A 27,404-nucleotide genomic window follows, 5' to 3' on the forward strand; every position below is an offset into this window, starting at 1 on the left:
CCCCAGCAGGCCAGGCCCTGCTGGCCTCGGAGGAGCGGACCCACCCTCAGCGGGCTGCCCCCTCCCTGCAGGGAGACTAGAAAGGGCTTTTGCAGGCCTTGTCAGGTTTGTTTTGGTTGTTTTTTTTTTTTGAGTTTCCTCTTTAGATTGTGTGTATTTTCGGTATGTGTTGGATGCGGCCTCCCCCTGCTAAACACTGCTCTGCGAGTCCCTGCCGGGGGCCTGCAGCCAGGGAGGATGCTGGGCCTGTAACTGTTATCTGTAGGTTTTACCGAAGTTCGTTCTCAAGTGTTGGACGGTGCTAGCTTTTGAACTATCGGATGCTACCCTATGAGAAGCGAAACGTGCAAATAAAGATTTTAATCTTTTTATCTACGACGGCCTGCCTTTTTTTTTTTTTTTCCTTCTTCCTCCCCCCTCTCTCTTCCTTTGGGCGTCCTTCCCCGCCAGGCGGGAGATGTCGCTCACCCGGTAGGCGACAGTGTGGCCGCGGGTGGCTGGGGGTAGGTGCCGCCCGCCGCCGCAGCCCCTCGTGGCGTGGGCCCGCCCGCCCCCGGGCCCCGCAGCACGGCCGGCGGGGAGAGGGTCGCGTTTCCCCCGGCCCCTCTGTGGGCAGGACCCGTCCCTGTGCTTCCGCTTCCGGCGGGCTGCGGCGGGAGAGGTGCTGAAGGGTTGGTGGGAGCGGTCGGTGGGGCCGGGGGCGGTCGGGGTGCCCTCCAGTGCCGCTTTAGGGGTGCCGGGGGCGGTCGGGGCGCTCTCCGGCGCCGCTTCAGCCGTGCTTTTCCTTCCACAGGCGCGGCGGCGGCATGTTGCGGCGACCGGCGTGGCAGGTAGGGTCGCGCCGGGGCCGCGGGTGGCGGTTTAACGGCTCCCTGAGGGAGCGGGGCCCCGCGCCGCCGCAGTGCGGTAGGGTCGTTGCGGGCGGGGAGGTGGGCAGCTGGAAGCCCTCCCGCCCCGCCGAGGAGGGGGTAGCGACTCCCCGCAGCTCGCCGCGCTGCCGGGCCGGGCGCTGGCAGAGCCCTGCGTGCGTGCGAGCGGCTTTTCCTCTGCGAGCTCTGTAGCTATAGGTGCTGCGGCCTTTACCGCTGCACGGAATCTGGCCTTGGAAAAAAAGGGAATTCTCCTATGGGTCTGTAGGGTCACAGGTGGTGTTTCTGCCTGTTCTCAAAATACGTGTGGCACTACCTATGAAGAAAAGAGGGAAGTTCTGTTTCTGTTCATACTACTACATACTACAAGAATACAAGTGCTGGACCTTAGTTAACTTAGTTACTCAAAAAAATGATTTGTTAGAAGATCCAGCTTCTGCATGGAATGAGGCTTAGATGATTTGAGTGTACATCAATGAACCATACAAATATACTTGAAGAACTTCTGTTTTGTAAGTTGCATTTCATCTGGTTTAGCATCTCTGTTCAACACAGGACTGTCAGTCTTGCCTGCCTTTAAGTTTTGCAATCACTTGTTGTAGGAGATGAGCTTTTCTTTCAGTTCCTGCATATGGGCCTCTTGCAAAGGTGGTCTTGGGCTTTGCTCTTTTCCTGCTGTCTTTTAGGGCATGGTATCTGCCAGCATCAAGTCAGTTCCTTTCCATTTTCTCACTCCTGTTTAACTGGAGCACTCGGGTTGTCATGGCCTTGATTTACTGTTTGCTTGGGAATGTGGAGTTATCAGTGCATCATACTACCTATGGAGGTGGATAGATGTACATTTTGGGCACAGCTTGTTAATCTCTGAAGTGAAGCAGAAAGCTGATGAAACTACTGTGTTTGTTTCCAAAAACCAAAGCCCAACCAAGTAAACAACCTCACTGCTTCAAACCCCTCCTCCTCCTAATATGTGTTACAGAAAAACAGTCCTTACTGGGTGTCCTGAAAATAATTGATGGAGATGTACTTTCGGGCCATGCTTTTTTCTAGGGATTTTTTTAACCCCACTTTAACCAGGTATTCTTTTAATAGTCCTGTTGGCTTTATTTAGCTGAATGGATTTCTTCCCTCTAAGTCACTGGAAAAGAATGTACTTGCAAAACCTCTGTAAGTGTTCAGAAAGCAAGGTGTAAAAGCATATAAATACTGTTTGCACTTTGTATCTTGGGAACTAACATCTGTCTGTTTCTTCAGGTGCTTCGCCAGTTTGTAAGACATGAGTCTGATTCAGTTGGCTCATTGGTACTTGAAAGATGTAAGTAGCTCCTGAGATGAAATTTAGCTGTTACTCTTCATGGTTTTTATCTCAGTTTTACAATGGCTGAAATATGCCAGGAGAAAAACAGATAGAAATGGCAGCTCCTGAATGCAGTGACTAAAAACGTGTCGTTTCAAACAAACAGATTCTTAAGTAGCTTCCCGCCTGGTCTTTGTCAAGTCAAGCAGCCTTTGAGGGGGAAAAGAAAAATGCCCTGACACGGAGTATGACCTGTAAAAGGCAGGTAGTTGTGCTTTATTAGTGGCAGTGAACCGGGTACTCTGTTGTCATGTTTTCTAGTACCTCCTCAGTCTCCCACGTGCCTGGGGGATTTGTTTGGATGCTGCTGCCCCAGCGTGATTTGCTCCAGGTGTACACTTCAGACTTTACCATTCAGTTCACGTGCGCATTGTGCAAGAGCAATGCTTCCCTGAACTCCTTCAGTTGGTCCTTGAACAAGGAGAAGTAATAAATTGTGTCCACCCAGTCCTGGTACCTGTGTAAAAACTAGTGACCCTCTGATTCAGAGGATGGGGTATAATAATGCAGCATTGTTGTTTTAAAGGTACTGTTTTAAGAACAAAACAATGCAATGGTATGGTTTTCTCTTAATGAAAAAAAGTCAAGATAAGTAAATGCAAAATAGTCTAAATGACATACGGATGTGTCTGTGAAAAAGATGACAAAGGAACAGGAAGAATAAGAACTTTCTAAATGAGCTCATTTAGCAGTGATAACGATAGTACAGGCATAGTCAACTGTCAGCAGGGCCTGAAGAAGCCAAAAATCACAAGAGCTTGAAAAATGGTTGGAAGTACAGAAAGTCATTGTTCTGGCCCTTGTCAAAAGCTTCTGAATTACAACTTGCCATGATTAAAAGCGTCATAATTCACCTGTATATGAATTTACTCTCTCACATTTCAGCCATGAATCGTGTTCAGTTGCTTGGCCGGGTTGGACAGGACCCTATCATGAGGCAAGTGGAAGGAAAAAATCCCGTTACCATATTTTCTCTTGCAACCAATGAAATATGGCGAACATCGGAAAGTGAGGTAACCCAGGGAGGTGAGTCTGCAATGAGTGATGTGCTCCCGCCGTTTCAAGGTCATGTTTGCATATTCATCAGCACCATGTTTTGTCTTCAGGCTGCTGTGTAAATCTCTTGGGTGCAGAGAAGTTCCTTTGAGGTCAGGACAGATGCTGCTGCATTTGTGTGTTGCTTACTGATCCCCAGCAGCATATACTGAATAGACATCTGCATGTCGACCTTCCTCTGGAGGAGAGGAAAGAGTATGGAGTCAGCTGTTTTTCACTGTTGGGGTTGCCAGAGGTGTAGCAAGTTCCATGCTCTTATTTGTATTCCAAGAGGAGAAGAAAAATGAATGATACAGATGTCTCTTCTTCTCTAACTTTTGTTCAATGTGGAATGTGAGGGGGGAAAAAAAATGTATGAGCTCTGGCTTCCAGGAAAACATCTCTTGGTTTGAACTGTGCTTTTGTGCAATAGTTGCATTTGAACACAGATGGGTGGAACACTGAGTTCTACTGGTACGGAGCAGGGGATTGAGTGCTGGTATACTTCTATTGCAAATAACTTTTCATAATTTGAGAACACCAACATGTTGAAACTAATTTCTGAGACTTGCATGAAAAAGAATTTGGCATACAACTTTGTTATTTTTATGTAACTTAGGTGATGTCAGTCAGAAGACGACGTGGCACAGGATCTCTGTCTTTAGACCAGGCCTCAGGGATGTTACGTATCAATATGTGAGGAAGGGGTAAGTGAATAATTAAGATCATGGAGGATTTAATGCCTTATTAATCCATTGATGTAATAATTATGGTGATCAGGAGCTATACTGAGAAGTGCCATAAAATAAGCTAGCAGACCTCCTACAGGCAACTGATGCAAAAGCGTGTGTGTTCAGAATCATAGAGAGAGGAGAAAAGAGCAGTACAGTTCTCTGACCAGAACCAAATTCTTGATTTTTTCAGTGCTCGACTCTATGTTGAAGGGAAGATAGACTATGGTGAATATACAGATAAAAACAATGTGAGGCGGCAGGCCACAACAATTATAGCAGGTAAGGAACAACATACCGAGGCCTATCTTGCCCTTTTGGGTTGGAGGGGAGGTGGAGGACCTTTGAAATAGAGCTTGGTTTGTCATCATCCTCAGTATCTGCACTTGGGGATTTTGGGAGAATGGTAGGCTGTACCAGTAGATGTCCTCTGGCGCTGCTTGTGAAGACAGAAAATGAGAGCATGTAGTTGCAAGCTGCTGCTTCATTTGCTCACACAAACCAGTTTGTGTAGGAGATAGATACTGTGTGTTTTAAGAGCACCAGTACATAGTTCTGCAGGTCAGGCAGATCCCTTTTCTAAGGAGGGTTTGTTTAGTAGCTTTGTATTGGTTTGGCAGGGATTTTTTTCTTCATTTTTAAGACCAGATGCTTCATAACTTTAAGGACCTCTGTTTGTAAAAGATGTTCTATGTGGGGATAACTTGATGAAGAATTTACCTCGGTCTGGTAGCCAGTACTGGTAAGAAGAGCACAGAATGGACAGGGAGTAGACTTGCCGTTGGGTAGACACAATGAAGAAGAGAACTGGGAAACTCAACTTTTTCCTTGAGCCTTTAAATAGCATGAACATCCTACAGCTTTACCGTGGGTAGAGCCACTATCTTGTGGCTTTTGAGGGAGGGCGAAAATAATTGGGTAGTAAACATTTCTGTTACACAAGTGTATCTAAAAAAACTGGACCAGAGGAGAAGGGAAAAAAACGAGCCACAGTTCTGGATGCTTCTGCTGTGCAGCCTCTTCGAAACAATGGTAAAACTTTCACATGAACAGTTCAGCTAGCAGTGCTGTAGGTTGCTGTTTATAAATAGCTGGAGGGGAGAAGCAAAACTCTTGTTGTTTTACTAGTATTTATCCTAATGGTTTCTTTGTGTTCAATATCCCCAGTCTCAAGATGCTTCAGAAATTACTGAGGCTTGATGGAATGTGAGCTTCCTGTAGGCTGATGACATGGTAGTCCATACTGAAAATGACAAAATAAAAAGGAAATACGCTGTAATGGATAGAGATCATAGTCAAAGAATTAAACCATTATTTAAAAATGTTTCTGATATCTTTGACTGTTCAGCAGCTTTTCATCAAGTTCATTGGTTTCACAATATATGTCATTGCCTTGAATTGTCAGCTTTTGAGGGAGACAGCAAGAACCCTGTATTGGACACTTTTATTTTATGAACTGTTCTGAAATACATGTCTTTGCAGCGTATTTTAACACAAAGAGATTTTGTTTGTGGCTGTGCAGGCTTGCAACAGGGCAAAACCATCCTGAAGATTAAATTTTCTTTATTTCTTTTCAGATAATGTAATTTTTCTGAGTGATGGTGGTACAAAAGAAAAAGTGTGAGGTCGTAAGTGCTTGGACCCAGGCCATTTAATTCCTTTTGTTTAACAGTGCTTCATAATTCTGTAATCACGTATATTGCTGTAGTTTCTTTAAAAAAGAAATAAAATGTTTGATACCTGTAGGGTCTCTGTATGTGTTTTGTTTTCCTGTGTGTTTTCTCTCTGTTCATCATCATTTGGATTTCTTTCTTACTTTCTCAAGAGAAAAGGTAAACCGGGCAGCTACATTAATTCTTCAGCTGGTTTGCATCTTCAGCTGTTTTCAAACCTTAAGTCCTTGGCTGCCTTAACAATCTCTCTTTTGTTGTGCAGGGCCTGACAGCCTAATCGCCTCTGTTAAAATCCCTCCTCTGTTCTATAGGTGCCATTCCCCATTTTTTCCCCTAACTTAAGTGCATTAGACACAAAGTTTAGAGCAGAGCCATTGGCCTCAACTGGTGCTCGGCTTGAAGTTCCTCCTTGTCACAAACCCTGAGAAGGCCGCTTGTACATTTGCATCTGCCCCTCCCCCGACCATAGCATTTGATCAAATTGGGTGTTGGCTTTCACCAAACCCTGTTTTGATCTTGTGCTTAGGTCTTCATTATTAGGGCATTTCCCATGGGACGACTGTGATGGCATCAGCATTCTCGTGGCAGTACCTCGTTAGGTGCTGTGCTGTCGTTTGCCATCAGGAGGGGCTGGAGGAATGACTGCCTTGGCCGCTCCTTCTGAGAGCCCTGCGATGGGGTGGGGAAAATACTCCCGGTCCAGGATTCTCAGGCAGTGTGGGAGTGGCATTTATTCTGCTTTAACTTTTATTGTCAGAAAGATTGAGAATTTTTAGTATTGTTAGTAAAAAAATAGCACGACTAAAGGGTGTTGGGAAAGTGGTGAGATTCCCACTGTAATACAGTGTGATGTGAACAGGGAAAGTAAAATGTTAGAGGCAACAATTTCCTGCCTTCAGAGCTGGTGGGATTTTGTATCTCCTCTCTCTGAGCCCAGTGTGGAGCATGCTTCTTTATAGTTTTTTGCAGCTTTTTCCCCTACAGAATGGTGATCTTGTCTGTGCTTCTTTCTGTGAGCATTGTCAGTGCTGCCAAAAGCTTCAGTTCTTTTAGTTCAGTATTTACTTGTGGTTGAAGTTAATGCTTTAGCTAGTATCCTAGCCCCTGTCACTGCCATACTGCGGTGTTAGATGTACTGGCAATGCTTAGTTACTTAAATGGGTTGTTGTCCACAGGAGATTGTGGTACCTTTTTAAATAGGAAGTTCTGTCTTTAACTCCCTTAACTACTGCTTGTTCAGTCTGAGCCTGTTGTAGCGCTGGGAGCAGCTGTGATGGTGCACCTCTATAGTAGTGATCCAAATACAGTTTATGTTTGGTCCACACAAATTTCTCCTGTTAGCTGAAAGCTGGGGTTTGTCTTAAGCTTTCTTCATATCTAGGAGGCCTTGAGTGACTGTGCTAAGCCTCTGTTCGTTCAGCGGTTACCCCCCTTTTTGCACTCTGCTCTGGTGGTGGAGCTCAACTCAGCTTATGACAGTGCCTGCTTTGGACCTTGGGAACTGGCTTTCTACTCTGAACTCGGAGTAGAAATGGCAGCGATGATCCCCTTCACTGCTGCACTAGGAGTGGCCAGAACTGATAGAAGTCCTCTCAGCAACCACTGAATGGCTTATGCTAATCATTGCCCCTGGCTCAGGATGGGGACAGAGCTGAGCTAGCACTACGCATAGGATTAGGTGCCAACAAAGAATATTTGCTCAAGAGCTTCAACTTGCCTTGCTTTTCTGGTTCTTCTATTTAAAGTTGCTAGTACACTTTTTAAAGATTGACCTGCTACACAGACAACACATGCCTACTTTGAGAACACATTGTTTGAAGAGCGGTGCAGTATCTTGCATATTCATCCCAATTTTGCATTAGGGTGGATTTTCACAGATGATTCTGCATTAGCAATAGACATAGTTACAGCAAATATAACCAGTGGCAAAGGTACATTGTGTGTTCACCTCACGTCTGCTTTGCTGCTATAGCGTAAAGTTAATCTGTAACGAAGTAATTTTGGTGATGAGAAAACCAGGTGTGAAATCAGAATTCCTATAGGATGTGGATTGGAGTTTTTTTATGGCTGGGTACTTGGGTCTGTGAGGAAATGTCGAAGAATGGAAGTGGTATCTACTGAGTTAAGCACAGTGATACCTTGTTTATAACTAGGCAAAGAGTACTTTTCCACGCTGTCCCTTGGTAAATGGTATTCAGCTTTTGGTTGTCTGTGTTAACCTCTTGTGTAAACTGCCTTAGGCAAAGCCTGGTTGCTTACATCAACCGTTCAGAAGTGTTTGACCTTAACAAGGAATTTATTTTATGTATTTATGGAGATAGGTTGGAGGAGATAAAAAATTGACATGATTTCTTTTTAAAACGACAGAGCATTTTAACCAAGCATTTGGAGCATTTCTTGACAGCCCTGAGACAGAGATGTTCTGGTCTGCAATGCAGCTCAATGCCTCTCAGTTATTTCTGTCAGTTTGGTGTAAGGTGTAGGAAACGCTCTTCTGTGCTTGTTTCTGTGGCTGTAGTGCGCAGGTTTGATGAAGACACCATGGGCATTGTGCCTGTGTCACACAGCAAAGAACATTTTCAACTTCAAGTGAAGTGTGACTGGAGGGCTGTTGCAGTGAAGTGGAACGTGATTTCTTTGGCTGAAGCCTCTTGCTTCTGTTTCATGACTCAGTTTCTGCAGACGGAGTAGCACGATGAAATAAGAATGACTGAGGGCTTGGACTGGTACAGAATTACTAGAGAATTTTACCAGCAAGTAGCTGGTTTGGGTTCTAATCTAACCAAAAGACTTGCACCCTGGTGACTGCACGGTGCCCTGCATGAAGTGGGTAGGTGTTTGCACCCCGTCCCAGCTCCACTGTGAAGACCAGCAGTGCCTATGGAAGCCTGGTAGGAGCCCATGCAGAGAGGCCATGAATTGCAAAGGCAAGAAAGCTGAATTACTGCTTTGAGAAGTCCCTGGGTACAACAGCTAGCAATATTCTGGTAAAGGGAACTTGTGTTTCTGTCAAAGTACCAATTATGTGGTTTTGGTAGTAGGCTGTCTCCAGTACTAGCAATCCCACTTCTTCCATGAGTATTCATGTTAGAAAAGGAATATAATGCCATGACTGTGGGAAGAAAACATCACTATGCTCAAGCACGCGGTCTATTTTTAACTCTGAAATTTCTGTGGTGGAAGACTTTTTGCCAAGTAGTTGAGCGTGTCTGTACATACAAACTAAGACTTGGTGGCTGTTTTATCTTGGTGATGGTGAGCTCCTCCACACCATAGTGTGATTTAGTTCTCATTAATGCAAGAAATTTGCTTTATTAGTGCATTACCAGGTCCTGGGTAGTGCAAGTAATGTGTTTGCACATGACACGCTTTCGCAGGGCTTCTGCAGAGACATCCTCTTGTGGGTAATGTATGTTAGTATGTGTGAGATTTCTTTCTTCTGCTTGTTGCTTTATGTCCCAGATAAAAAAAAAAAAAAAATCAGCTCATTTGCCATTTCAGAATAATCACCAGCAACTACTGGGATTAGAAGTTGATTGCTTGGTCATTCTTTGTGTTCTTAGTGCTGCAGTTTGTGCCCTGTACTCTTCAAGGGGTGCTAAGTTTGTTGAAGAAACCTTCTCTAACTGTGGCCATTGTTTTTGGCTTTCAGGTGGTAGGATTTTTAAATTTGTAGCTGGTTGAAAACCTAGCAATTGTTATCCTGTAGGCTTTGTAGCTATTTGTTCTTTTCTTGCTGGTTGACTTTTGTCACAAGTCAGAAAAAATGTCATCTGTAAATATTTAATGAGCCTTTGTGCAACTGACCCATTCAAGAACTGAGTAAGGATGCAGACACAGGAGTTGCAGCTTCTGTAACCAAGATTTGCAAGGAAAAGTGAGCACCTTTCCTTTGCTAGGCTCTCTGTGACTTACTAGGCTTGTAGTATTGCTAGTGTTTTTCTTTGATATTTAAAGTAAGTGGTGTTTGTTTGGAGCTCTGCCTTAACAACCTCCTCTTTCTTAGCTAGTTTGGTTTCCTGTGTGGGTTTTCTATGTTTTTTCTGTGTGGGCTTTCTACTCCTTTGCAGAAAGGTGACAATGCTTAGTAAAAGAAAGATGAGTTCCCCTCTCTTCTCAGCCCTATCTCCGCAGACAATAAATTTCCACCTTTTTATCTTCTTGTAGATTGTTGGTCAATTTTTGCACTGTCCCTGGGTTCTGGAGAGTGAGGCCAAACCCAGTTCAGTCTGTGGTGAGGAAATGGTCTTACACAAAGGCGAAAAGAAAATGCTCTCAGAATTAGATGAGCTGGAATTTAAAAATACTACTAAAGCTGCTCTAAGAGGAAAGTTATGAAACATGGAAAAAAAGACGATTTTCAGCATGCTAGTAACTGTTGAAATTACAAATTTAAATCCTCCAAGCAATATAGAAAAGGTTAGAAGTATAGTTGTATGTGTGTAATGTTCTTGCTGGTTTTGTGGTCCTTTCCACAGTGCCTGATTTCTGGTATAGTGTCCATTTGTGAGTTATCTCATGTGTTGTATGTTGTATTCAGGACACTGAATAATTAATATTCTCTGGAAAGGATTAGTTTAATCCACTTTCATCTCTTCCTTCTTGGTGCCCTGTAGGTTCTGCCCGTTTTTAGCAGAAACTTGCTAATGCAGATTGCCCAGCAAGAACTGGTGCTGCAGCAAATGCTGTTAGTTGGTACCACACAGTGCAAATTGGTCTTATTTCTTTATAAACTCTCAGGTAATTGTTTTAGGAATGTTGAAACTCAAAAATAATATGTAGCCTTGAACACTAATTTTAACAATATGGTAGGAACTGGCCAGTTACTCATTACCAGTTACCAGTGTCTAGTCACTAGTTATCAATATTGGTAACTAGTTTTATATTGGTGAATAGCCCCCAGAAATGGATAGTCTCTGTGTATTAAAATATTTCAGTGGTCTAAGAAATCTTCCAAGATGCTTGTGAATACTCAGCAGCACTGTGTACCACTGTTATAAGAAAGCCCCTGGTGAAGCACAGAGCAGACAGGGACACAAGGTTACATGATGAAGTAGCGCGCTGTTTACCCAAAGTGCCTGATTTACCCCTGAGTGCTTTAACCAAGGGGGAAGGATAGAAGTAAGCACTGTGTAACTTGTTTCCTAAATAAGTATTTCTTCCTGAGAAATGTGTTAGGATGAGAAAGTTCAGCCCAGTACTCTTGGTCAAATATCAGTCCTTAGGAGACACTCATCCTCAGCATGTTCAGCAAATGAAGCTGCAGTCACCCAGTCAGCACCTTCTTTTAAGGTGGTTTTTATTTTGTTGGCTTACAAGGCAAATATAGAATCGTATAATCGTTTATGTTGGAAAAGATCTTAAAGATTGTTGAGTCCAACCGTTAAAACTAACACTGCCAAGTCCACCACTAAACTAACTATATCCTTAAGCACCATGTCTACACTAAATACCTCCAGGGATGGTGACTCAGCCACCTCCCTGGGCAGCCTGTTCCAGTGCTTGACAACCCTTTCTGTGAAGAAAGTTTTCCTAATATCCAATCTAAGCCTCCCCTGGTGCAACTTGAGGCCATTTCCTCTTGTCCTGTCACATTACTTGGGAGAAGAGACTGACACATACCAGCAAATCATTAATTCAATGCCCTAGCCTGAAGAAATTCTCTAGTCACAGCAGTAATTTTAGAAGGATCTAATGTCAGCCAACAGAGTGATGGAAAACCTTTTGTTAAATGGATTATCACAAGGCTGCAAAAGCTTTGAAAGTAAAAACACATCCAATGAAAACACTGAGGTTTCTAGATAAGGAACTGACCTTTACAAGTTTGACAATGTGCATCTCTGGACTGGCACAATGTAATTGCTTTGACAACAGTGTCTGGCAGTACCAGGACATAGTACCTCCTCAGGTCAGGCTTGCCACAGTGGTAGGTAGCAATTCAGGCGCTAGTAATTTGGCTTTAGATGTTTTCTGTGCTGTTGAGGGCATATACTGGACTAACTTGTTTCACAAAGACTTAAAAGTCTTTGCAAGAGCTCTTTGGTTGGGGCAGTTAGGGATTTTCCCTTCATATTCTTCACCAACGTTGCTTTTGTTACACTCTTAAAAATAATTTATTTTTAAATCAAACCAAAAAAGATTATTACATTTTAAAGGGACGACCCCAACAAAGTCACTGTTATTTTTCCTCTTTTTGTTGCTGTTGTGCCTGATGGGTGCTGGGGAGTCCTTGGGGCTTTGTTTTCCTCAGGGGGCTAGTCTAGGCTCTCCTTAGCAAGGGCTGTATCACTGAGGCTGCACCAGTCTTTGCTCTGTGGGTAAATGGGAGTGGCATTCTGCAAGAGATGAAGTCTAAATGGGACATCCAGAAATGAGAGACTGTATCAGGAAATCCAGTTACGATTCATGCACGTCACAGCACGGAAGTGGCAAGTGGACTGACCCCCAGAGAAACACCTTTACTGAGTTCCAAGAGCTGAAATAAAGCACTGAAGAATGCCCAGTTTCTGGAATCATAAAGATTTGGCATATTTCATTTTTAATGAGCGATGAAATGTCAGCGTAGTCCTGGCTTGGCATGAAACAGAGCCTTAAAATACCAGAATTTCACATCGATGGGGATTATTTTTACTGCTGGCTGATCAGCACTCTGGAATGGTACTGGTCAGTCCGCAGCGTGCTCAGTGCTGCGGACGTTTAAGGGGAGTTCATTGTAAAACTCCTCCTGTTTTTTACAAGGTCCATTCTGGCATGTCTTTTACAAACAGGTAAACTGTGCTCAGTCAGACCAAATCATGAGTGGCTCCTGATTTTCACGCCTCCTTTTTAACTAAACCAGAACACCCAGTGCCCGGTAACTTCAAACCGTGAACTCCTTGAAGGCTGCTTGAACTCCTTGAAGGCCGAGGGGGGCTGGGGGCTCGTGGCTCGTGGCCGCCCCGGCCCGTTCCCCTCAACGCTCCCCTCGGTACCGAAGCATGACCGGCCTCGTCCCCCTTCCGCCGGGGCGGAACTGTCTCAGCCCGCTGCCGTGGCCCTGGTGGGAGGCCGCTGGCAGACCCGGCCGAACGGCTGGAGCAGAGGCCGCGGGCATCTGGGGAGGGTCCGGCGGGGATCGCACCGCCCCCGGGAGGCTCCGCCGTGCCCTCCTGCAGGCGGCTTGGCGGCGGGCAGCTGCCCGGGCCGGTAGGCGCCGCTGCTCGCCGGGCTGAGCTCCGGCCGCCCGCCCCGGCCCGCCGCCCTCAGACGGCCGCCGCGGCGGGGGCGGGGCGACGCGCGGCCCTGCAGTCTTGTCGCTGTCGCGTTGGCTGCCGCGCCCGTCGCTCGCAGTGCCCCCGGCGCGCCATTGGCCGCGCGGGGCACGGGGATCTCCCCCCTCGCCTCGACGTACCAGGGAGACCCCGCCCACATTCCACAGCTGGAGCCACGCGGGCGCCGAGCGCCGAGCGCCGATTGGGCCGCGGCCCGCCGGCCTGCCGCGCTCCGCGCTTCGGATTGGCGGCTTCGGCTGCGGGGGCGGGCTGCGGCCGCGGGGCGGGGGGGGGGGCGCGGCGCGCAGCTGGCGGGGTGACCCGCCCGCCCCGGTGCCCGCACACTCCTGGTAGCGGCGGGGACGCGGCCTCAGCGCGGCGTTGGGCCCACCAGCGGGGCGGAGAGCGGAGGACGAGCGAGCGGCTCCGCGGCCTATGGGAGCGGGCGGCGCGGCGTGAGCTGGGCGCCGCGGGTGGGCAGGGGGCAGGCGAGAGGGCGGCGGATCTACCGGCGAGGGTGCCCCGTTGCTCGCGGCCGCCATGGAGGTGTGCGAGAACGGCGGGGAGCAGCCGCTGCTGCACTGGGACCGCAAGCTGAGCGAGCTGTGCGAGCCCGCCGACCCCGACACCCTGCTGTGCCACACGGTGAGAGCGGCGGGCAGGCGGCGGGGCCGCGACCGTGGGGCGGCTGCCGGGGCCGCTGCCCGGCGGGAGCCGCCGGGCGGGCGGGGGTGGGGCGGCTGCGGCGGACCCCGCGGGCGGCCGCGTTTGGGGGGCCGTGCCGAGAGTCGTCGTGTCGGGCGGCCCGGGCCTCCCCCTGGGGCTGGGGGTCCCAGCGGGCGCGGAGGCCGGTGCCAGGCGGCCAGGGGCGCCGGGGCCGTAGGTCTTCGGCTGGCAGGTGCCGGCCCGCCGCCTCTCCGCGGCCCTCCCCCACCCGCGGGCCCGGGTCCCGTGGCAGCGAGGGGCCCCCGGGCGGGCGTCGGGGCCGCGGCTCACCTCGTCCGTCCCGGGTGCCGCAGCTTCCTGCCGGGCGCGGTGCTGGCAGCTCCGGGGTCCCGCGGCCCGCCCGCCGTCCCGGTCCCCCTCCGCGGGCCGGAGCCCAGCCCGGGCCTCGCCGCTTCCCCGGTGCGGGCCCCGCTCCTCCCCGCCGGGGCCCCGCTTCCCCCTCGGCGCTGCCCGCTTCTCCCGGCGCCGCCTCCCAGAGTCGCCGGCCGTGTCCGCCGCTCCAAAGCGGAGCTCCCTCGGCACCGTCCTGGCCTCCCCCCGCGCAGGAAGGAAGCGGCGGAGGGGCCGGCTGCGGCCGGGGCGGCGGCGGGAGCCGAGGGGCTCGCTTCACCCCAGCGCTCAGGGGTGGTCTTTAGCCTTCGTGCCGGTGTCGGAAAAGTTTGCTGTCCCGTAAGACGTGCTATGGCGGGTCTCTTAAAGACGTCCGTGAAGTCCTTGCTTCAGTGGCTGAAGGGTTAGAGCATCAAGTTTTGCTGATTGTTTACGATTTTTTTTAGCTGGAGTCCCCAGATTTTTTTGTTGTGCAGAATGCATAGTTAGGGCTGTCTCAAGGGAATGTGTCTTACATCTGCTCGGTTGTTCCTCTGTTAACCTGGAAGCTTTTTGCAAGCACTGAGATACAGCTTTATAAAGCTGTGTTAGGTGCACATCCCAAGTGCAAGTGAGCCGGCCTGCTTGGGGACGGCGTGTGCAGGACTCCTGGCCCGCTGTGCAAGGCACGGGGCGGGACGGCTTGGTGCAGCCGTTGAGCCCGTGATGGGATGGAGACCCGGTGTAACATGGTGGTGGTGGCCGGTGTGCAGCAGAGCACCTGGGGAAAAGTGCTTGGCAGGTGCTGGCACATGCTCTGCCTTGGGCTCTTGCACCTAAGAGTGAGTGATGTGCAACTACAGTCACGCCCCGGAGAGGGACCGGCCTCTTCTTGTGGGAGCAGTGGTGATCCCACCGCACGATGTGTGGTGAGGCAGTGTGCAGGCACTGGCAAAGATCTTGGTGTTAGTCTTGAAAGGCAAACAAGGAAAATCTTATTTGCTGTGTACAGTACACAGTGGCCTTACTGATCCGGGATCACGTCCATCACAAGCTCCAAACCTTGTTTCAGCAGGAAGCGAGTCTGCTGCACGAGTGACTGTCTTTGAATGTTGTTTGGCTTCTTTGTCTTTAAAAATTCTTGGACTTTCTTGCGCAATGTGTATCTTTTGGGGAAAAGCAATCATATGTTATGCTGGGTTGTTTTTTTTTAAAGAGCTAGAAGGAGCACTTAGCAAGGGAAAGCTCTTCTTTCAGACAGGTTTTTTTCATGTGTTTTTGCTTTAACAAGACACATTATTTAACGAGATGAATGTTATGAAAGAAATGGGAGGCTCTTTGGAGAGTGTTCCTGCTCAAATTTTATGTTTGTGCTGGCATGCTTCTTCCTGCTTTGTTTAGATCCTTGTGATGAGAATGGAGTTGACTCTCTTTAACTTTTGTTTTCTTATTTAGTGTTCCCTTATTTTTTCTTAATTAGTGTCCTGAGGGATATCTTGTGCTTAGGCTTGAACTTGTGGCTGCAGTGACTTAGATATGTGTGTTTTGTGCCCTGTTTCAAGGAGCCTGGGACTTGGTTTTAAGTGTAGCTTGAGAAACAAAACTTCCATGCACCAGACAGCCAGTCTGGTATGTCTTTGCCCTCTGCTCTACTCAAGTGTTATTGGGGATTTTAAACTTCAAATGCTATGATGATGGCTTTGTTGTGAGAGGCAGCGCATAACTGGGTCTGCGAAAACTTGGGCTATGACCCCCTTTTTTGGGAGTGACAGTCTACCTTGATTTGTTTGTGTGATCTTTTTTGGTTGTTTTTAGGAGTTTAAGACTTCTTCAGGGATTGTCTAGAAGTCAAATAAAAAGTATGAAATCAATGTATCTTTTTGCGTTGTTTTTGGAATTCTTTTGAAAGAAGCAATCAGTAAAAAAAAGGCTACTAAATGCTGTGGATAAAGTAGGTATAGTGAGGTATTAGGATCTTTAGAGGCAAAAAGTAGTTTTCTGAAATTAACATTCTTGGGGGCGGGGGGGGATGGGGGAGAGCATATGTTTCTGCCTGTTGAACTTTTTTATTTTGCAAAGTGCCTCCTGCTATGTGGAGGAAAACACTGTACTTGATATCATGAAACACAAGTTCTTCATTTACCTCTGGCCAAAACTTCATAGAATCAGTTTAAAAAATAAAAAAACCAAACCCTCTAGATGAAACATCTGTTCTTCTACTGGCTTATGCTTTTCATCTGGGAGGACTGGTTTGACCCAGCTGTTTCTACAGTGTCTGTAAACTTACTGCAGGGTGTTTCTGAAAAGACTGAGGTGATGAGAAGACTCTCCTATGCTCCTGCCTGCACAAGTGCCCACCACCTGTGCTGTCATCCTTATGGCCTCATGGCATCTTGGTCTTTGCACAGTCCCAAGGTGTCCCATAGCTGGATGTGCCAGTCTCCATTCATGGAAACTTCTTGGGATAGTCATGCAGCCCTAGGAGTGTGAGCGGAACTGGTGAGAGGGAGGAGCGAGAAGATGAGGATGGTGGAGGGGAGAACTTACAAGCAGGAAGAGGGATCACTGTCCTGTGGCAGTCAGACCCTTGTTTGCAGAAAGGCGAAGTTGAGAATACTATGCCAGCTGCCTTTTGTGTATTTTAAGTTAAATTTTAACCTTTTTATGACCATAGAGGCTGTTCCTGGGTCTAGTTGATTTGAAGCTAGTACGCAAGTGTGAAAGTATGCATATGCTTAAAAACTTGACCTCTATTTTAAACTGTTCCAACCTGCCTTAATTACCAGGGCTGAAATTCAGTCTCCTGGGGATTTACATTTCTCTTTAACAGCTGATGATTTCAGCAGCACCTGAAGCCATGTGAGGAGCGGTTCCCTCACTCAGCTGGTGCTGTCTATGATACCATCAGCTGCGCTGGCAGAAAGTGGGACCTCGAGCTGCTCAGCTCTGGTGTTGGCAGGCAGCAGTCCTTGAGGTGGCTCATTAAAAGTCTTCATAGTTTACGGTAATCACCTGGATACCAGATAGCTTTATAGTGGTTATTTTTCCAGTGTGCCTTAGTTTCCTGTCTAAGAAAAGGCTGAAAGGTTTCCCAGAGGTGTGTTCATGGTATATGTGATGTGTCTGCATATATAATCTTTACGTGCTCTGTAGCTTGTTATGATTGTGTGTTGGTCATACTATAAGCTGGCATTATGCAAGGCATTGTTATTAGTATATGCTTTTGCTTTTTCCTGGCAGCCAAGCAGAAAGGAAGCACAAAGTCTGCCATTACCCACAGGGAGCAGAAGCATGGCCAGGTTGGAGACACTTCACCTTCTTGCTGCTGCAGTTAACTTCCTGTAGCATGCAGGCAGGCTAGGAGCGAGAGAGCTCTGCTTGCGGCTGTGGTTGGAGTTGATCCGCAGTTGTACGTGGCCCAGCTGGGACATCTTCAGTGACAAATCTGAGATGTGATGTAGATTGATAAGTCTGACAAACACACTGTGAAATGCCACCTACCTGTCCCATTGATGTATGGGAACTGAAAAGCAGCTGGTTCTTATGAGCCTTTGACATGTAAAACCTCCTTATTTAATAGTGAGAAGGCAGTCTTTTTCTTTTTTTTTTTTTTTTTAATCCCACTTTCATGGTTATTTTAACACATTAGCAGCTGGTTGCTGCTTCTGGATGGTAGCAAAATGCAGCTCAACATAAGTATGACTCGGGTCTTGGCATGGCAGATACAGAACTGCACCTGCTCTGCAGGTACGTCAGGGCAGCGGCTGGCTTAAATATTTAGGTCTAAATTCCCAGATGTCATGTCCTGAGTGTATTGATGATGAGTGGTTAACTAGAAGATACTTCAAATATTAAGTAGTCTAAACTGCTTATTTTTGAAAGAGCCCGACTATTGAACTTGAAGCTCATATAAAAAAATTGAAACACCTCAAATAACCTATTGCTGATGCCATTGTCTGAGCAGTGTTTGAGCTCAGCAAGCCTGTTGCTGTGTTGCTGGTGATGCTGTGGGCAGCTCAGCCCTGGAATATGGGTGCAGCGTAGGTTGGCATGAGTGGTGGAGGTGTCCCAGGCCTCGGCTACCAAATTGCTATCTCCCTGCAAGAGCAAAAACAAAGTGATCAGCTCCTGAAGATTAGTGTTCAGTGGTGTCGGAGTTCAGGGTTGTGATCATTATCTCAGACAAGTTGGGGAAACTTTGAGCTGGCCTTCTTTCCTCAGATAAAAATTGCCCATTACAAGCTTCTGAACCTCACTGGAAGCTTGCTGTGACTAATTTCCTCTGCCACAAAAATGATGGTTGCTCTGTTACTTGGTGTTCTGATGACTTCTGCAGAAATGCTGTCTCAGCTGTCAGGGATTGCTTCTAGTTTTCGGCGTACAGCAGTGGTGATAATTAATTTAAATGGATGACAATGCTTGATTTTTACAGTCTGTGTATTTAATTAGAAGTTGCAGTTGCTGCAGCATGTATGGATGTGGAGCTGACTGTGTCTTGTTTTCTGGTGGCTGCATGTAGCTGTCTAAAATCTGTTGTCAGTAGAGTTTGATCAGTTTTTAAGGGGGGAGGAGATGCTTTGTTTATTTGAAAGTGGAGTTTGGCCTGTTGCCCACTGACCAGGAAGCTGAAATCTCTTGACATCTCTTTTCTTCTTGATACACCTGCATATGGAGGACCAGACAGCTAACTAGGTGACATATTTTTAAAGTCAGTACTTCCAAGGATTTTGCCAAAATCCATCAGTAAAAAGGGGAAATGTGAAAATCAGATTTTTGAATAGTTGTATATAGACTTTGTACAAAGCAGTGGTGTTAAATTTTGAGAACTGGTTTCCATTTAAAGAAAAAGTCAGGGTCACAACTGCTGAACAGCAGAACTAGTTGTAGTTAGTGCATTGTACTGAAAGGCACACCCCACCTGGTGTGTTCCCAAATTTGAATAAGAAAACCACCCCTTTGCCAAGGGACATGTCAAGTACTGGTAACGGGTCTAAATGATCTACAGTTCCTCTAAAAGCTGAGATGAACACAAGTGGGATACTTTGAAACTTTACCCTCCCGTTTTCTGATAGTTAAAATTAGAAAAATAAAGATACTGAGCTGCTGGCTGGTTTCATTTGGATGGGCTGTAACTGTATAGTGAAGTACTTGATCCGCAGTGGCGATGGGAGCTGGAAAAAATGTTAGCCTGTCCTGGGACTCTTTGAAGTGTGGTAGATAAGAATGAGCCAGTGTTTAATGTACAAAAACAGTATTTTTTTTCCTGATGGATGTGGGCTGATCTGCACTATCCTCTGTGAATGTTTCCTTACTTTGGAAAGCCAGTTAAGTGTGGAGCAGGTCATATGTGATAATTGTGGTAAAAGAATTTCATTCATGGTGTTACCAGACAGGGTTTTCCTGTGTCTGGAGTTGCTGAAGTTATCTACAGGGATGGGGGGAACTTGTGCTCTTTGCAGGTCTTTGTTCTGTGAAGACTCCCTTTGGCGTCTTTCATAGCTGGAGGTTAAGTAAGCTTCCTTTATTCCTGAGGTGAAAGGGGTGACCAGTTTTTTATTAAAACAGTTTCACTTTTTAGGATCATCTGTCTGTGAAGGAGGCTGACCTGACTTTGCTGCAGATCCCAGATGGGGGTGTGGAGTTTGATTTGATCTGTGTCCCTCTTGCTCTCTGATGGACTGACTTCAGCTGCAGCAGTTCAGGCTGCTTGGGTGGAATGTAGGAATGTTGTCAGAACATGCAGGGATGAGATGAAGACAGCTAAGGTCCATTTAGAATTAAATCTGGCAAAGTATGTCGAAGACAACAAGAAGAGCTTCAAAGTACATCAGTAGGAAAAGGATGACTAGGGGAAACGTGGGCCTGCTACTGAATGAGGTGGGTGCCCTGGTGTTGAAGGACACAGAGAAGGTGGAGTTTATGAATGCACCTTTGCTTCAGTCTTTACAGCTAAGGTCAGCCCTCAGGAATCCCAGACCCTGGGAACAAGAGAGAAGGTCTGGAGAAAGGAAAACTTTCCCTTGGTTGTGAAAGATAGGATTAGAGATCATTTAGGGAAGCCTGACACCCACAAATCCATGGGCCCTGATAGCATGCACCCTGAAGTGCTGAGGGAGCTGTCAGATGTTATTGCTGAGCCACTCAGCATCATCTTTGAAAGCTCATGGAGTAGAGGAGAGGTGCCTGAGGACTGGAGGAAAGCCAGTGTCACTCCAGCCTTCAAAAAAGGCAAGAAGGTGCACCCAGGAAACTACAGGCCAGTCAGCCTCACCTCTGTCCCTAGAAAGGTGATGGAACAGCTCATCCTGGAGGTCGTGTCTAAGCATGTGGAGGAATGTGGAGGAAAAGAGGGTTATCTGGGTAGGCAACATGGATTCACCGAGGGGAAATCATGCCTCACCGACCTGATAGACTTCTGTGATGGAGCGAATGTCTGGCTAGGTGAGGGAAGAGTGGTAAACGCTGTCTGCCTTGACCTCAGCAAGGCCTTTGACACTGTCTCCCATAGCATCCTCATAGGTAAGCTCAGGCAGTGTGGGTTGGATGAGTGGGCAGCGAGCTGGGCTGAGAACTGGCTGAATGGCAGAGCTCAGAGGGCTGTGACCAGCAGTACGGAGTCCAGCTGGGGGCCTGTAGCCAGTGGTGTTCCCTGGGGATCAGCACTGGGTCCGGTCCTGCTCAACTGACCATCAGTGACCTGGATGCAGGGACAGAGGGTGCCCTCAGCAAGTTTGCTGAAGATACAGAGCTGGGAGGAGCAGGTGATACAGGTGATACACCACGGGCTGCGCTGCCATTCAGCGAGACCTGGACAGGCTGGAGCGTTGGGCAGAGAGGAACCTAATGGAGTTCACCAAAGGCAAGCTCAGGGTCCTGCCCCCAGGGAGGAACAGCCCCACGCACCAGTACAGGCTGGGGCTGACCTGCTGGGAGGCGGCTCTGCAGAGAAGGACCTGGGAGTCCTGGTGGACAGCAAGTTGCCCATGAGCCAGCCGTGTGGCCAAGGTGGCCAGTGGGACCCCGGGGTGCATCAGGAGGAGCGTGGCCAGCAGGTGAGGGAGGTGATCCTGCCCCTCTGCTCTGCCCTGGTGGGGCCGCACCTGGAGTGCCGTGCCCAGTGCTGGGCTCCCCAGTTCAAGGGAGACAGGGAACTGCTGGGGAGGGTCCAGCAGAGGGCTGCCAAGGTAATTGGGGGACTGGAGCATCTCCCTCGTGGGGAAAGGCTGAGAGAGCTGGGCCTGTGGAGCCTGGAGAGGAGAAGGCTGAGGAGATCCTACCAGTGTCTACTAATATCTTAAGGGCGAGTGCCAGGACGATGGGGCCAGGCTCTTTTCAGTGGTGCCCAGTGACAGGGCAAGGGGCAACAGGCACAAATTGTGACACAGGAATTTCCATCTGAATATGAGGAAAAGCTTCTTTACTTTGGGGATGACAGAGCACTGGAAGAGGCTGCCCAGAGAGGCTGTGGGGTCTCCTTCTCTGGAGACATTCAAAACCTGCCTGGATGTGACTGTGCAACCTGCTGTGGGTGAGCCTGCTTTAGCAGGGGGTTTGGACCAGATGATCTCCAGAGATCCCTGGTAACCCCAAGCATTCTGTGATTTTCACTTATTTCTTCTCCTATGCAAATCTGCCTTTATGCATTTTCTTGTACACTGTGAGATCAGATCATCTTTGTGCCAGCTGTGACAAAATTAAAATAAATACAAAAATAAAGAGGCCTTTGACCAATGTACCACCAGCTTTGACTGCCTCTTTGCTTGTCTCTGTTTCTTGCTGTGTGGCTGTCACCTGTAACACCACCTGGCAAAGCCACTTGGTGTCTGAGCTGTCTGGCAGGGAAGTAGCTACTGCAGAATAACATTGCTTCAGTGCTTTAGGTGCCACTGTGTGCAGCAGGACTGTACTGTCATGGCACAAGATGGTGCCCCTGGGCTTGAGGGGCTTATAGGCTTCCCTTTAACAGTTGGTTTTTTTTCAGAGCTGTGCTAGCATGGTTGTGCTCATCTTTGTTATGGCAGGACCAGGGGGATGTCTGCTTGGTAAGCTGGTACCTTGTCAGCAGCATGGCTCCCATGGCCCTGCTCATGCAAGGGCTGCAGATCTACCCAGAACTGTGAGTAGGGACTGAGGCACCTAGCTTGGGCTGTGTCTTGCTAGCTACTCATCCCTCCAGAGCTGCGTGGTCTGTGTCGCCATGGTGCCCCAGCTACCGAAGTACCTCTGAGATACTTGGTTGTTGCTTTGAAAGTGAAGAGATGGTCCTTTGAGAGTAGCTCGCTGACCGGGCAAGTTACCTTGTTGGTTCTGCACTTGCAGATAGATGCTGCTCTTTTGTGCTGTTTCCAAATACCAGGCCCTGCTGTCCTTAGTGATATCTGTATTCCTTCCTCCCTGCATTCCCAAAAGCTGTTTTCTTGTTGCTTTGTAATACATGGTTTAAACAGCAATCACTTGTTCCCTCTGTCTTGGGCTGCTTCTTTCCCTTTTGGAGAAGGATTTTTCTGTGGGTGAGACTCGAGTAACTACTGATAGCTGGTCAGATAGGATGACTAACCTAGCTTGGTGGCGTTTTTCACAGGGTGTATTGGTTGCCTACCCTGAGCTTACAAGGCTCTTCCTTTAACTCCTCAGATTCCTTGGAGCAGCTTTCTTTTTCCAGGGGAGATTGGCTTCTGGATTGGTCCCCAAGAGGCTCTTTTACAGTAGAGCTCTGCATCTGCTTTTTCAAGGAGGGCACATTCATTTCTGCTGTTGCTTCCCATTCATCTCTCTCTGAATCATGGAGATGAAAAATCGGTACTATTTGGATGCCCTTTGGCTGTGCTTTTTCTGGGTTACAAGACCTGACAGTGCAGTTCTGCACCTGGACATAACCACAGGCTGTTGTGGCAGCTGCCTGGGAACTCATCCAGTTTTAAAATTACTTTCTTGCAAGAAATTAGCTTTCGGGGGTATCAGTTTCCTGATGCAGCTTACCATGTAGCAGCCCAGATGCTGATGTGAGAGGGCAGGTAGGAATATTTGGCTGGGGAAGGGGTGGCGGAACAATATTTTGGCCTAAAGGAATGTGCTGTGGGAATAGTCTGGGTGACTTTATGGGTTGTGCTTGGATGTAATCCTGATGTGTGCATGTGTGTGTTTTATTTGATACCAGTGAACTGTTATTTGGATGTCACTGGAAAGAAAGGAGATTACCTGGAGGGAGGCAGTTGTTCAGGGATGAATAGGAAAAAGGGTTGTTTGGGAAGAGTATGTGTATATAGCAAGAGAAATGGACAGACCTGAGGCTCAAAGAAGCACTGATGCTGGGACTGGTTGATGGTAGTGCCACCCCTCCATGATGCTGAGTGTTGGTGACAAGTGGAGGCTGTCTTGGATGATACATTTTTTTTTCTTGTATAAATGTGAAAGAAACAGTGTGTGAAAAATAAACTTGGCTTAGGGCCATGTTTTTACTGGCAAATATGTTACCCTTTCACCTCACTTAAGCAAGTAATAGACAGTAAAGACAACAAGTCAGAAGTGGTGGGGTTTAATAAGGTGTAGCAGAGGTGGGCATCATGTCCGCTGTCTCCAGTCTGAGATGCTGAGCTCTTTATAGCAGGGACTGTCATTATCTTTGTGAGCTGTAAAACATAGCTTGCAACTGCAGAAGAGAGAGCTATCAAACTGAGTTATATCTCAGTGTTAAATGCATACAGGAAAGATATAAATGCTCTATCAAGTAAGGAGTGCTCCCTCTCATGAGAGAGAGTTGGGAATCAGAAAAGGCAATGTGAGGAAAAAAAGGAAAGGCTGGTTAACTGGGAGAGACCTGAATTACTAGAGGTGCTCCCATAGCTGCCATCTATCCAAATGTGTACCTTAATAGTGCCAGTGACCTCTCTGTGCCTTGGAAACTACTCACTTTTTTTTTTTGCCATCTGCTGCTAACTGGCTTTCAATCTTCTGTACGTGATCTGGCTCTGCTGTGGTGACAAGCAAAACCCTAATGGAAAAATGTGACACCCACTTCATCTCTTCCTTCTCTGTCAGGGAAAGACATTCCCCTGCAGCCATGCTGGGGCTGGCTTTGTCCTTTCACACAATCTGTTAGAGCAGCCTGGTCTCTGTTTCTCGCCCCATATGACTGATAACCTCTCGGGGATCTTTGGGCAGGTGCCTTAGGGAACTTGAGGCCTCCTTCCTGATGTGTCCTGGGCAGAGGTGCAGGAGGAAAGCGAGTTGGTGTTGGTGGAGGCTCTGCCCTGTAGTGTAGGGGTGAAGAGCTATATTGCTGATACACTGCAGTGGCTCACCTGGAGCTGTACATGCTGGGCTCACTCCTCTCCTGCAGCTCTGCTGGGACAAGCCCTGGCTGTTTGGTGACACCCTGGAGGACGTATCTCCCAGTGCTTGCTGGGGTTGAGATTGTCTGCAGAGGTAAGGTGTGTGTTCCCTTGTGTGCGATGGGCTAATCCGCAACAGAGAGGGGGAAGGTTACTTGCCCTGCACTGAAGATGTTGAATGCTGCCATGATTTTGGATGTGAGCAGGGTCTTAAGTTTGTGACAAAATACTTTTAAGCATGTGGTGGCTTGAAAACATCTTTAAATTGCTGAGATGTACAGTATCCTGTTTAATCTTCCTTCTCCAAAGTTTGGATGTTCTGATGTGAAGGCTTGCAGAAAAGAGTGGAAAAAAGAGGCAGGCTCTTTACAGCACTGTATGACAGGAGGATGAGAGAAAACGGACATCAGCTGAAGTGGGAGAGATTCACACTGGTGAGGAAGAGCTGCTTCGTTGTTGGCACTTTAGCTGGGTGCTGGAGCAGGCTGCCCGGAGGGACTGCACAATCTCCTTCAAAGATCTTAAGACTTGACTGGATAAAGTCCTGAGTAACCTGGTCTGAGTTTAGTGCTGACCCTGCTTGGCCAGTAGGCTGGGATGGAGACCACCTGAGCCCTCTTCTAGCTGGAGCTGTGCTGCAGTTCCTTCCATAACAGTCCTGGACCCAAGGCACTGCCTTGCTCAGGTTTAGATACAGCATTGCTAGGCAGTAGTCTGATCCCCAGGTTTTTCATGTCCCTGTTAAACTACTGAATGATTGAGGCTGCTTGGTTTTGCTGACTTTTGTTAGGAAACTTTTCTGATGACCACAGTTTCATAGAGGTAGTGCTTTTGGTGGGTATTTTTTGCAGTTCTGGTTTGGATTTACTGAATGGGGAGAAGGACAACTGAACTGAGTTCCAGCTGTCCTGAGCAAATGCTTGTTTCTGTGCATACATTTTCCTTCTGTGCAGCACACATGATGTGCAGAGTGGTGTGTTAGACTTGTAGTTTGTTTATGCACCTGTAATTTTGTTCAAGATTATCTTGATAAAATTCTGGGCACCTTACCTACTTCCTCTTCTGTCATATGATGTGACTTTGTAAGAGCCTATACTATTTGTTTTAAGGGTGTTTGTCTTGATGCAACCTCCTGCCTATAAGGGTTGGCTACTATCTATGTTATTTCCTTTTTGTGGCTAACCCTGAAACTGTAGGTATGTGGAGAGACCACCCTGTGTAGCAGTTTGTGTGACTAGCTTGGAGGAGGTTTTTTAGACCTAAAACTTGAAAAAACAGCCAACAAAAAACCCCACCCCAAATAAAACAAAACCCGAAGCCCTGAATACAAAGCAGGTCTCTGTTCCTTTACCCCTGCAGTCCTGAAGCAAATTTTGTGCACAATGAGAAGCTTATTCCAAGACTGCTTTTTTCCCAGTGGCTTATAGGTTCTTCTGTCGGCTTCAGTAATCTGCTTGCAATGGTTGGATTTTGTGTGGGTTATCTGAAAACATGTATTTTCATTTATGGAGCTTCTGGTACCCACAGAAGAGATTTGTGTGAATATTTGTAGAACCAAAACTCAGGAGCAGTGAAGAGCTGATCTGCATCTCCAGCTTTTCCTTTCAGTAAAAGCAGTGATGTGACTGTTGCCTTTGTAGAAGGCTTGTGATATTATGGACAGGATGAGATCTTTAGGAGGAGCCAAGAGCAAGACGGTAGTTATTTCTTGCAGCCAGATATCTGGCTTTCTTGGATCTGTCCCAGCTCACAAAGGATGAAGACTGAGGAAAATATGATGCCTAAACTTTCAGCCTTCAAACCTCCTAATATGAGGCAGTGGCTGAATTTCTGCAAAACATCTGTCTTTCTCATCACAGGTGTAACTGGCCTAGTCATCAGCACTGATGGTATGTCTTGCTCAAGCTCCTCAGTGCAGCAGCTCCCTTCCCCACCTCTCCACTGCCCCCACCCCACACAGCTGTGCCCATGACTCAGGGCTGGGACTAGTGTAGTGTTGGGGGCAGGCTGCTAACTGTTTTCAGAGATCAGGCATAAAGCATAGATTTTATTTTCTTTTTTTAAAAGAAGAAAACAAAACCAAACTGACCCTGCCTGCATACAGCCCTAATGCATCCTGCGCTCCCTCGTGAAATGCTGCAGGGACTGATGGCTCCTTAGGGATGACCATTTTGGCTGGCTGTGGGCCATCTGCCCTTCCTCTCGTGGGAAAGCATTTCCTCCCTTGCCTCTCCAGACTGATGCATGCATGTCTGCCTGCCCCCTTCCCTCCCAGCACCCCTGAAGGAGCTGAAGTCGAGACTCCTTGGGATGCCTCCTGCCCACAGTTATCAAAGCAACGACAGCAGGTCTCCAGCGAGCCAGGCAGGGCAGAAGTTGCAGCTGCCGGAGGGCTCCGCATGTGCAAGGGTGCTGCACTGCAGCTCAGCCCGTGGGATGCCCCGGCAGCTGGAAGGCACCTCTGGGGCATGACTCGCTAAAGAAAAAGTCATGGCAGAAGTGAGCTTTGGCTGGTTTTGGGGTGTGAGCTTTCTGAATGCAGAACTTGTCTCTTTCTTATGCCTTGGTGCTTCTGCAGTTCTGTGTTTTATTCAGCTGGTTTGCGCCTCATGGCTTTTGGTGGATGCTGTCGCTTACAAGAAGCTCTAGAAGAGGAAAAAGAAGCCTTACTTTTGTACTTGCCAAGGGTGACCTGTGGCTTCTCATTCAGCTGTACTAATTCAGAGCAAAATTTCAGCTGAATTCCCATTGGCTATTATCTTTCTCCGCTGGTGAACAACAGCAGGGATTCTGCCCTGAGACTTGGGAATGTTTCCCTGTTGCTCGTTTGTTGTGTTGATAGAAATGCATTGCAAAACCACAGGGAAAAGATGGACTTTATGTTGCTGTTTTTTCTTAACTACAAACACGTATGCAAGATCAAAACCAATCAAAAAGTGGCACTGACCTTGAACACTGTGCAGTGAATGTCTTGATTTCTTTTCTAAAAAATTTAAATTAAGGCATTTCACGTCCAGAACATCTTTTTTAGCTTCGATGAAAAAGTCTGGAAGAGAATCATACAGCAGCCCTCTTCTCAGTACCTTGTTTGAAACACCTTTCTGACAGGATTAGTTTTGGGGC

General features: G+C 47.5%; 2 protein-coding genes across 5 annotated transcripts in view; both read left to right on the plus strand.

Moving 5' to 3' along the window:
- The first annotated feature begins 642 nt into the window (after positions 1 to 642).
- On the plus strand, positions 643 to 5,737 carry SSBP1 (single stranded DNA binding protein 1). Of its 3 annotated transcripts, none has more exons than XM_037390046.1 (7): positions 643 to 661; positions 794 to 830; positions 2,124 to 2,184; positions 3,112 to 3,252; positions 3,881 to 3,968; positions 4,186 to 4,274; positions 5,570 to 5,737. In XM_037390046.1, the coding sequence occupies exons 2-7, from the start codon at positions 807 to 809 to the stop codon at positions 5,614 to 5,616; spliced, it is 450 nt and encodes a 149-aa protein (XP_037245943.1). In that variant the 5' UTR covers positions 643 to 661; positions 794 to 806; the 3' UTR covers positions 5,617 to 5,737. The 3 variants fall into 3 exon arrangements, with proteins under 3 accessions (XP_037245943.1, XP_037245942.1, XP_037245941.1); XM_037390045.1 differs by lacking the exon at positions 643 to 661 and adding an exon at positions 695 to 709 and having other exon boundaries at positions 752 to 830; XM_037390044.1 differs by lacking the exons at positions 643 to 661; positions 5,570 to 5,737 and adding an exon at positions 5,160 to 5,245.
- Positions 5,738 to 13,250: 7,513 nt separating this feature from the next.
- Positions 13,251 to 27,404, plus strand: part of CREB3L2 (cAMP responsive element binding protein 3 like 2) — an 85,653-nt gene continuing 71,499 nt past the window's right edge. The window contains exon 1 of one of the 2 annotated variants that reach the window (XM_037388101.1): positions 13,251 to 13,560. In XM_037388101.1, the coding sequence (XP_037243998.1) occupies positions 13,456 to 13,560 (105 nt within the window). In that variant the 5' untranslated portion in view covers positions 13,251 to 13,455. The remainder of the gene's footprint in view (positions 13,561 to 27,404) is intronic. The other variant, XM_037388100.1, reaches the window with a different exon arrangement.

This window comes from Falco rusticolus, chromosome 5 (assembly GCF_015220075.1).
Source record: "Falco rusticolus isolate bFalRus1 chromosome 5, bFalRus1.pri, whole genome shotgun sequence".
Taxonomy (NCBI): Eukaryota; Metazoa; Chordata; class Aves; order Falconiformes; family Falconidae; genus Falco; species Falco rusticolus.

Bases quoted from the DNA above. Each gene is read 5' to 3' on its own strand.
- SSBP1 (XM_037390046.1), top strand. From the start codon at position 807: ATGTTGCGGCGACCGGCGTGGCAG. The intron at 2,185-3,111 runs GTAAGTAGCTCC...CTCACATTTCAG, and splicing joins CTCATTGGTACTTGAAAGAT to CCATGAATCGTGTTCAGTTG. The intron at 4,275-5,569 runs GTAAGGAACAAC...ATTTCTTTTCAG, and splicing joins GGCCACAACAATTATAGCAG to ATAATGTAATTTTTCTGAGT.